Source organism: Geotrypetes seraphini, chromosome 8, assembly GCF_902459505.1.
Source record: "Geotrypetes seraphini chromosome 8, aGeoSer1.1, whole genome shotgun sequence".
Classification (NCBI taxonomy): domain Eukaryota; kingdom Metazoa; phylum Chordata; class Amphibia; order Gymnophiona; family Dermophiidae; genus Geotrypetes; species Geotrypetes seraphini.
Genome location: NC_047091.1, coordinates 168075017 through 168086138, shown reverse-complemented (window position 1 = coordinate 168086138; position 11122 = coordinate 168075017). Strand labels below are relative to the sequence as shown.

At 42.9% G+C, this 11122-nt stretch overlaps 1 protein-coding gene across 2 annotated transcripts in view; it reads right to left on the bottom strand.

Moving 5' to 3' along the window:
• Positions 1–979: 979 nt before the first annotated feature.
• Positions 980–11122, bottom strand: part of ANKRD13A (ankyrin repeat domain 13A) — a 93075-nt gene continuing 82932 nt past the window's right edge. For both annotated transcript variants that reach the window (XM_033954903.1, XM_033954904.1), the window contains exons 14-15: positions 10163–10230; positions 980–4045 (exon numbers count right to left, since the gene is read on the bottom strand). In XM_033954903.1, the coding sequence (XP_033810794.1) occupies positions 3850–4045; positions 10163–10230 (264 nt within the window). In that variant the 3' untranslated portion in view covers positions 980–3849. The remainder of the gene's footprint in view (positions 4046–10162; positions 10231–11122) is intronic.

Sequence of the window (11122 nt, the reverse complement as noted above, 5' to 3'; positions counted from 1 at the left end):
CAATCACTTTTACAGCAGCAGTAAATCCCAATGTTGATCTCAGTGATCATAGATGTGCAGTCCTCTTTTGAATTACACATATATTTTTTGGTTCTACCCTAGTATTGCCCAAACTCCACCCCATCTTCTTGCCACATGCACATTATTGCAGATTTACAGAGATAAATCTCAACTTCCTAAATTTTCAAGGTTTATTTGATATACACATGTACACGTTACCATTTACACACATGAAATGCAAACAGGGCTTCTAAAGTTAGGGTCGCAGTATTAAAACAGCTGGATTCTACTTGCAGTGTTGTATTCAAGGGGCGGGCATTTATGAACGCATATTCCGTTCATTTTGGTACTAAAAATGAACAGGGGATGTAAATCACTTGCACACATATAACAACCCATTTGTGCACGTAAAAAGTTCTGGTGCCTGGAAAAAACCAAATGTGCATGAAAAACTGCCCAAAAAGTGGAAAAAGTATTCAGAAAGAGCAAAAATTAGAAACATGATGGCAGATAAAGGCCAAATGGCCCATCCGCAGCATCCACTATCTCCTCCTCTCCCTATAGGCTAAGGCTCTTTACACCTGCATTGTGAGGTCATATTAACCACTAAGCCACCACATTGACTGTTAGCATGTGCTAGCTGCCACCTTTAACATATAATCATTTTAGGGGCTATTTACTAAGCCATGTTATTTGAAAACCGCTCTCCCTCAACTAAAAGCTGGCATTTAGCTGCATTTAAGGGAGACATTCCTTGGGGAAGTTTCTGGGTGGAGTCAAAAAACAACACATATAGATTGTACTGTCAAATCCGTGCACATTATTTTCCACAAAAATTCTACATAAAAATAGGAAGATATCTAAATTAAACTCTGTGATGAAAATGTCAGCAGTATTTCCAATCAATCACAGCTCCTATTATAGCTAATTATTTTGCTCATATAATCCTATATCTTTATAGTAAAGTACTCAGACCATATAACCTTTAATTAGGTGATAACACCTAACTGTGGTTATTATAGGGACCATCATTGCCTTTACCGTCCCTAACCCAACCCTTAAATTACTGGATGATGATAAAACCACTTATCTGAAATCTCTAACGAGTTGGGAGTTCAATAACCACAACTGCAAAACGTGCCAGTGCTCAAAAGTGGTCAACAGTGTTATTGTTTAAACTCAAATCCCCATATTGAAATCCATGGCCATCATAATAACCACAGTTAGGTGTTATCACCTAATTAAAGGTTATATGGTCTGAGTACTTTACTTTAAAGATATAGGATTATATAAGCAAAATAATTAGCTATGTGATTGATTGGAAACACTGCCCACAAAAATTCTAGCCACACAAAGAGCAGGTACGAGAGAATTTTTTCAAAGGGGGAGCATGCTCATACTTTCTCTTTGAAATGTGATACAAACTTCATGGGTAAAAAGTATCTAAAGACTTTGCACCAAAATGAATAGTTTGAAAATGATCCCCTTAATGCATTCTTAATCTTTTCAAGCCACTGGTTCTGCCATTAAAAGTTGCTTGCTAGAAGCCCAGAACAAGAACAAAAAGGAGCAGTGCTATGTTCAACACGGTTGCTCAGCTATAACATACATTTTCTGCAAACAGCAGAATTAATAAGGCACACTACTGATGAACTCAGACAGCAGCAGGCACCATCAGATGACATCACCCACTTGTATGCCTGATCTTTGACTGCACTTATCAAACTTTCTATAGCTGCAATATACACGACCCCCAGAGGAATGGGCTGATGGCATTTCTACTGACAGCTCTCTCAGGTTGTGACCCCAAACGAAGGCTTTGCAACCCCCATTTGTGGTCATAACTCACGGTTTGGGAAGCCCTGGTGTAGAGGGATGGCTGGGACTCCCTCCTTCCTGAGATTTGCAGCATTTCCAGCTGATCTCCCTGAAGATCCCTCTGCTACATTTCAGTGGCTCACACACACACTGGACTCATGTTATCCCAGTAAGAGTTGCTGCAGCTAAGAAGGATGCAACATAATGGGCCTGATACCCCACAAAAGAATGCAAAACAGGTAGTTCAGTGGGATTCCTAGTATCCTGGTAAAAAATGAATGTCAGCATTTAGGTATACAAGTTTAGCCTGAGAGTGATTGGTAATACATGCATGACAGAAACACACATTGCTTCTTAGGCACATCTGGCCGGACTGCACAGCTAGAACGGGTGCCCCCTCCCCAGATATAAGGCTTCTAATTATTGCAATTTAGGAAAAGGATCCGCTAGTAGCTTGCTGGAAGAGAAACCTTGGATTACGGCTGGATATCTCCAGTGTACATATGAAAAATGTACCAAGTTACTGCCTTGTCAATCCAGATCTGAGCTGCCGTTCTACAGAAGCCCATGTCAGAATATTTACATGGCAGCGTTCTAAGGCTCTAATCCACTCATCAGAAAAAGTATATATCAACCAATGTGATTGGCCGATATACTGTAATGACAATTCTAGAACTGGGTGCCCGCATTTACACGTCCCCTTGCACACATTAACGTACAGAATAGCAGCACTTACCCCTGAAAAGTGCCAGCAGGGCGCCTCAGTGCTATTCTGTAAAGGCTTGCATAAGTGATGTAGTATGTAAATGAAAAGGGGGCGTATAACTGGGCGGGGCATGGGCGGAGCTCCTGCTTACACTTGGATACTATAAATTGTGTGTGTCCCTGCTGCATTTATGCCAGGCCTATGGCCGACGCGACTGCAGGCAAGTAAACAAGAAGGCACGTTGATGCCAGCTTACGCCTGCATTCTATAATGGAATCTGGGTGTCCAGATGCTATTATGAAATAAATAGGCTCTCACCAAACTGCACTGGTGCCCACCTGTAGAATGCACTGGCAACCTGAATGCCTTTCAAGAGTTTCAAGAGAAGAAAAGGCCAATATACAAATATATGACCTATAGGATTTCTCCTGAATTCATCCGATGAGAAAGCTTTGGCGCTCGAGTTACACTTTACGCGTCTCTACACATGCAGTACAATTTTATAACCGGGAGCCTAGATTAAACGTACCTAGTGTAAGCCTAGTCCATAAAGAAATGCTAGGCCTCTGCTTAAGAAGCCTTCGTTTAAGGCACAGCCGCTTAACACTAGCCCTAGACCTAGTGTAAATGACTAGGCTTTACATTTGCAAGTAGGCAAATTATTATATTGCATAATTAACGTGCGCATGTGCTCGCTCCAGCCCCAGCGAAAGTATGCGCCATGCAAACAACGTGTGTACTTTTACACCGATCGGTATTTAATAAGAGGTATTTTACATGGGAAAGTAGAGACTTAAAGCGCATAAGTGATTACAACATTGCCATTTACATGCAGTCTTTTCATCTTAAATTAGCCAGCTCCTTATAAAATTATTCTCATTTTGCTTTATTTGCCAGAAAAGTGGTCGACAGATCAGCAAACTCGGGCTTGGCAGGCATATATGACCTTAAATTCATGCTTAAAATGCGACCCTTAGGATCCCACCGATGAGACCCCTGAATAGCAGTTCACAGAAGTGCTTCAGCTCATTATGAGGCAAATAACTGCACCGAAACAAACTGTGAAACTATCCACAGAACAATTTTGGGCTCAAAGAAAATAGGAGATACTTAAAACAAAACAAAACATCTAGGCATATTATAATCTTGGTACGAGTTCTCATAATGAAACTGAACTTGCATGTATGAACTCAGCTTTCTACGGAGGAGGTGCAGGCTGGCAGCAATGGTGTTGAGTATCCTTCTGTTGAGAAATCTCTCCCAATCGTCAGGAGTCAGTTGATAATTTGAAGGATTTCTCTGAAGACAGCCGAGAGGCATCCTTGCTATTTTTCAATGAGAGAGAGCTGTAAGATCCGCTCCAGTTCTGCCTCCTCTTCCTGCTGCCTAGTCTCCTGTTGCTCTTGCTCTCTGGTTGATAATTCTATGGCAAGTTTTAAGTCTGCATCCAAGCCAGTAGCTTGGCTGAGAACACTGGAGTGTAGGCTATTTGAATCTGTAAGAAGACTTTCCTGTAGTGCCCTGGGGAATTAAAGAGAAATTTATTTATTCAATTTTCTATACCATTCTCCTAAGGAATCTCAGAATGGTTTACATGAATTTATTTTGGTACTCAAGCACTTTTCCCTGTCTGTTCCTGTGGGCTCACAATCTATCTAATGTACCTGGGGTAGAGAATGACACAGTGGTTGTTAAACGGTGACCAAAAAAAAAGGTCATCGCGAGATTGGGGACAAGGCCATTCACCGCCCCGTGGAGCGGTGAATGGTTAGACGGGGTGGTGAACAAGCGTGAACATGCGGTGAATGAGCGTTCGATCCGGCAGCCCACTCTCTCCCGCCGCCGCCATGCATCTCCCTCCCTCCCTCCTTTTCCCTTATCTTTTCTTGTTGAAATTGGCGATTTCCATAAGGCTATGAGCTGTATTACAGCCGGAACCTTAAAGTTGCATCGCGTTGCCTGCTGGAAAAGTCTCTGACGCAACTTCCTGTTTCCGGTTGCATCGGAGAAGACTTTTCTAGCAGGCAACCCGACGCGACTTCAAAGCTCCGGCTGTAATACAGCTCATAGCCTTATAGAAATCGCCAGTTTCAACAAGAAAAGGTAAGGGAAAAGGAGGGAGGGAGGGAAATGCATGGCTGGCCGGCGGGAGGGAGCTGCTGGACCGCGTGAGGGGTGCTGGGGGTGGAGAGGAGAAGACGCTGAAGACAAGGACGGAGACAAGGCGGTGAAAGGGACAGCGGGGACGGTGACGGGGCGGTGAAGGAGACGGCAGAGACGGGGACGGGGCGGTGAAAGGGACGGCGGGGAAGGGGCAGTGAAGAGGATGGTGGTCCGGGGACATGGACAGAATTTTTCCCCGTGCCATTCTCTAACCTGGGGCAATGGTGGGATTAAGTGACTTGCCCAGGGTCAGAAGGAGCAGTACAACATTTGAACCCACAACATGAGGCTGTATCTTTAACCACTGCCCCATTCTAGAAATCAAAATGTAGTAAAAGTGAGCCAAATCTAGGACAATCAAGCCATTGTGACATCACTGATGAGGTTGGCTCTTAGGCATTGGTGGAATGAGGCATTATGATGTCACAGTACCAGCTCTGGTTATCAGAAGTTGAAACTTTTCACACTATTTATTTATTTGATTTTCTATACCGTTCTCCCAAGGGAGCTCAGAACAGTTTGTCCTGGTGGGCTCACAATCTATCTAATGTACCTAGGGCAATGGGGGATTAAGTGACTTGCCCAGAGTCACAAAGAACAGCGTGGGTTTCAGTCCACAACCTCAGGATGCTGAGCCTGTAGCTTTAACCACTGCCACACTCTCCCCTTCAGGCGCTCACAAGCACATTGGGGGCAATTGTATAAAAGCCCCTCCCCCCTTCAAGATAAGAAAAATGTCCAAAATCAAAAGGGAGAAGGATAGATACAATATCTTCAAAATACCACCTCTTAAAATTATGGGCCCCTTTTATAAAGCTGCGGGAAATACATCCAAGCCTATAGGAATTTAAAGGTGCTTCGGTGCATTTACCATGGGAGCATCACTACCGCGGCTCTATACCATTAATATGATGAGAAAATTTACATAAATGAAACTTGTACCAAACTTCCCCCCACCAAAAAAAAAAACCAGCAACTTAAAAGGAAAAAAAGGTGTTTTTTTGCTTATGTTCTTATACATATATTTTTAAAAAGTCAATTGGTTGAAGACACAAAAACGACTGAGTTTGATAAGTAACGTAATATTTGGAAGATTGAATTTTGCAAAAATGAGCAAAAACGATATATATAAAAAGCTGGAATTGTTTTTTGACAAATGAAAGAAAGCATAGCGACACCTGAAAAAAATTATTGGTTTCCAGGGAAGTTAAGACAATTGAGGTCCTTTTCTGCTTAAAAAGAAATTTAAGATAAACGTCCTGTGAGATACAAAGAAGATGATGGTGGTTTGAAATACTGTTCAGAGGACATTTATCTTAGTCATTATAATTAGGAAGGGGGCTCTAGTTCTATATACTATATAAGTATTTATAAATAATGTTAAATGGATATTTGAATTATTTATAGAGCATAGTGTAATGATTAAGTATAAAGATTTGTTAAATAAATGAAAATATTTCCTGTACAGATTTTTTGAGTAAAATATGGTAATATATAGAGAAGTTTGAATTGATTTTCCTAGTAGTTTGTTGTATGCATATTCATTTGGGAAATTCTGAAAACCTGACCTGGCGAGGACTGAGGTCGGATGCCACTGTTTCACTGGATATTAAGTTGTGTAAGTTACCAAGTATATGTGGCTGAATGTCTGTCAATATAACAGAGTAGATCTACCAGGTTATTCTACCCACTTTTATTAACTAACCATAACAAGGCTGATACTGAGTGAGATGGGGCCACATTGTTTTTTTATTTATTTATTTTTTAAAAAAATATATTTTATTGAGCAAATCAAGAAAAAACACAGAACACAACAAAAGGCAGCCGTGCCAAAAGAGCAATAATACACCACGGCAAACCCTAAGTACAAGGCATTAACTAAGAATACAACAGTCACACAGTGCCATAAAGAATCAAGTGCTCAGAAAAGATTTTACAAATATTACCCCCAGTAGATTCCACCAGGAGGGACTTGTGGGGCAATTGGGGTTTATCAAACCCTGGGATTGGAATAACCCGGTACAGGAACCGTGAGGGGAGCTTCCCAGTTTTTATAGAAAGTTTCCCGTAAGATGTCATGGATGGGCAACTTCAGAAATTCTTTGGGAGGTTGCTCAAAGTCTAGGGCATCGAGGAAAGCCTGAGACTTTTTAGAGTCAGACTGTAAGTGAATGGAAAGAGCTGCTGACATCTCCCTAAGGAATTTGGAGAACGAGGATTGCTCTGGTTTGGAGACGGTGTCGGTCATGGAGGGTTCTTCGTCGGTTGACGAAGCGTCCTCCTCGGTACCGTGAGGGGAGTCTTCCCACAAATCTGGGTCCCTAATGTCGGGGTGCGTACGTTTGGACATCGGTGTGGAGGGCTCGGCATGGTGGGTCTTTGAAAGAGATTTGCCTGAGCGCACCGAGGCGGTACCGGGTGAGGAAGACCGATGTCGTTCCTGGGACCGGACAGGGTCGGCAGCATCACGGGTATGTACTGTAGGTGTTTCTGCCAAGAGCACCGGCATGGAAGTATTAATCGGTACCGAGGGGGTCGACACCGATGGGACAGTGTGAGGCTCGGACCGGTCCCGTACCGGAAGGTGCGGTGCCAGCAACGCCGGCAACAGTTGTTGGAGCTGTTGTTGCAGCTGTTCCTGTAACTGTGTTTGGAGTATGGCCGCGATGCGGTCGTCCAGGGAAGGCACCGGTACCGCTTTTTTCTTCTTCGGTACCATAGGTGCCGCTCTACGCTCCGGTGATGAGGAGGCCGATGATGAGGCACTCACCGAGATCGGAGTGGAGCGTTTGCGGGGCCGGTGCAGTGCCGGGAGGGCCGGTGTCGCAACCGTGGCAGGAGGGCGCTCAAGGGAAGTGGGAGGCTTCTTAGCCGGCTTACCTGGGCCCAACGACCCCGAGGAAGAGTCCGGTGGTGTTGATGTCGTCGGTGCTGACTTTTGTGGTGCTGTCGACGTCGCGGCCGGTTCCATGGCAGATCCGGTACCAAACAAAATATTTTGCTGGATCTGCCGATTTTTCAGAGTACGCTTTTTAAGCGTAGCACAGCGGGTGCAGGTGTCAGCCCGATGCTCTGGACCCAAGCACTGGAGGCACCAATTGTGTGAGTCGGTGAGGGAGATCGGGCGTGCACACCACTGGCACTTCTTAAAACCCGGTTGAGGGGGCATGAATGGAAACACGGCCTCCGCAAAATCGAACCCGGAGGCCTGTATGGTGGCAACAGGCCCCGCCGGGGCCGGCCTGAAAAAATAAGGAAAACTCAATGAGTTTTTTTTTGAAAACAAAAATAAAGGGAATCCGATAAGAAAAAGGGAAAAAAAGTGAAAAAATACGCGAGCGGGAAGGCAAAAATTAGTTTTTCAACGGCCGTTGAAAACACATGCGTCTTCTTCGCTCCGCGGAAACGAAGAAACTGGGGACCACGCTCTCCTCCGTCGGGCGGGAAGGCACTCGCGCATGCGCGGTGCAGCCAACTAGAACTTTCTAGTTAAAAAGGTCTGTACCGGGGCTCCGTCGGTGACGTCACCCATGCGTTAAGAATATGCTGCCTGTTTGTCCTGGGATAACTCATGATTACCTCTATTTCCAGAAACAGGTGAAAGTCCGGCTGTTCTCCAGAGCCATTAATACATGTGGTGACCGACAATGCATTCACTCCTCATCTGGACTAGACTGTTGGACGCCCTTTAACTTAGACCAGTTCCTCGTATCTTACTCAACTGTACGTATAATTTGCTTTAATTTTAGCTACTTATCCATTTATCCTAAAGAATGACACAGGGATAGAATTTGTTCCTGTGGATAACTGCAAGAAACCATCCCATGTCATTCTTTAGTGTCTATCTCAACCTCAATCCTACACCAGCATTCTTCAATGCAAGGCTCAAGGGTCAGTGGCTGAGCCCATTCATACTCTGATTCTTATGTGAGCCAAGTATAAGATAATGAAGCCATTGCGACATCACTGATAAGCTTGGCTCTTATTGGTGGAATGAGACATTATGACATCACAATATCTGCATTGGATACCAGAGACTGTCATTCTTTAGTGTCTCTCTCAACCTCAGTCCTTCTACACTAGCATTCTTTAAAGCAAGGTTTAAGTCAGTGGCTGGGCCCATTCATACTCTGATTCTTCCCTCTCTCCTTAAAGAAAGACACGGGGATGGTTTCCTGCAGGGATGGGGACAAATTCTGTCTAATTTAACTGACCCTGATCCTGGGTTGAAGTGTTTAGTGCGACAAATTCTGTCCCCATGTAATTCTTGCAACAACTCTGTATTATCTCTTTAGTTGTCTTTATGTCTCAATTGCTCTCTCCTTGGCTGTCTGTTAAGATATTTCATTGCACTGTATGAATGGCATTAGGATCATATCCGCTTAATTTGAATGTTACAATGCATGTCATTAAGGTGTTTTATCTATATTATGCAGACACCGAGTATTATATTTATGTTTTATGAATGTTCTTCCCCGCTATCTATTATGGTATAGTTTGCTTTACACTGCTGTTAAATGTGCATATTTCTGACAATGCTTCATGCTAATCCTATTATTAGGTTAAAATTTGCCATCTCCAAGTTGACCTCACTGATTGTATTTGATTGTATTTCTGCTTATATTTGGTCATTATACTATTGTCATGCAATACACTATCTTCAGTGAATCTCTTCATAAAGATGGTTAATACATAGACAGCACTAAATGGGGATCCAGCAAAATTCTTCCTTACAGGAAATAGTTGAATTTTGGGTTGGGGGCAGGTGCCTATGATTGAGGTCCAGAACTGTAACGCTTCCACCTCTGTCAATACCATGGTGCAAATCAACAAAAAAATGAAGAGAACAAAAATTGTCCAAAAAACAGAAAACTCAAAAGATAGAGAACACAAAAAAAGAAACAAGTAAAAATAAGCAACCAGACCTTATGTTTCCCAAGGCATCAATTTTAATCAAATAATTATTGCCCTTTTTAAGATAAACAATTCTCTAATGGTCATTTGGTCAAGTGACTTGTGCTGTGCAAAAAATTCAACCAATAAAGCATAAAGTGTCCAAAAATGGAAAGCACTTATCATACTCACCCGACGGCTGCCCAACTGTTTCACATTTTTCGTCAGGGGCTGTGCTTCCATAAGCTATTGCACATAAATTTTATCAGGCAATGTTCATGTACGCCTCATAGTTAATACCTGCACAGCAAAATGTGCTTTCCATTTTTGGACACTTTATGCACTTTATTGGTTGAATTTTTTGCACAGCACAAGTCACTTGACCAAATGACATTAGAGAATTGTTTATCTTAAAAAGGGCAATAATTATTTGATTAAAATTGATGCCTTGGGAAACATAAGGTCTGGTTGCTTATTTTTACTTGTTTCTTTTTTTTGTGTTCAATACCATGGTGCAGACAACCACAGCAACACCACGGAAGAGAAAGCCTTACGAGGAAGTATGCACTTTCATGAACTCACCTCTCGTATTCTCCGTCTAAAGTCTGGTGCTGAGCGACGCTTCCATTGGGCTGGATTTCACACATCTCCTAAAAGTTAAACAAGATATTTCTTTTCAGACTCCTCAAAGAAAATGTGCCTTGAAAGGCGTTTACGGAGTGGACTTGACTGCTGGTTTCTGCAACAAAGATGATTTCTTCAGAGGTCCAAACAAACTGATTTGAAGCCTGAATCACCTTTGTTTTTCTTTATAACTTTGAGAAATGGGTTTGTGGTTTCAGTAGAGATGACCATCTGGGGAAATACAACAGATCATCTAGAAAGCAAAACTGCTTACCTGCGCCATTCTTTCAGAACAGCAGGACTAATTAAGCAGACAAGTGGATGACATCATCTACTTGTGTGCCTGATTTCATCCTGTTTGCTCACACAGAACGTGTCGAACATCTGGCCCTCTACTTCTCAGTCTGCTAAAATGGATTAAGAATTTATGGACAAAGAAAGAGAAGAACACAGATATGGAGCTTCATATAGTGTTCACAAGAGAGAAAAAAAAAATCAAACTAAAGTCTAGTATGATGGGAAAGACTTTGCATCCTAATGTTATACACAGACATACTAGGCCTTTGGCTACATTATGGGAGTAGCAAAGTTCCAGCCCCACCATCATTCCCCTTTCTTTCCATGCACTGTCAGCCCCATCCCATTGCCCCTCCCCCTACAGAAGTCAAAGCTCCAATTCTGGCAGTGCTATCAGTAGAGACTGAGGGGAAGATTCTCTAATGTTCTTGGTAAAATCTGACAGGTCGCTGCTGCAGCTGTTATTGTAACGATTTCAAAAAGATGAGTCATTCTCAAAAAACCGCACATGCAAATGAGGTTTGTGGAGTTTCGCAAAGGGTCGCTAAATTTATATGTGATGAATCGCTGGTGATGGCGATCGGCACATGCACAGAATACACCACAAAAAAGGCTTAAATG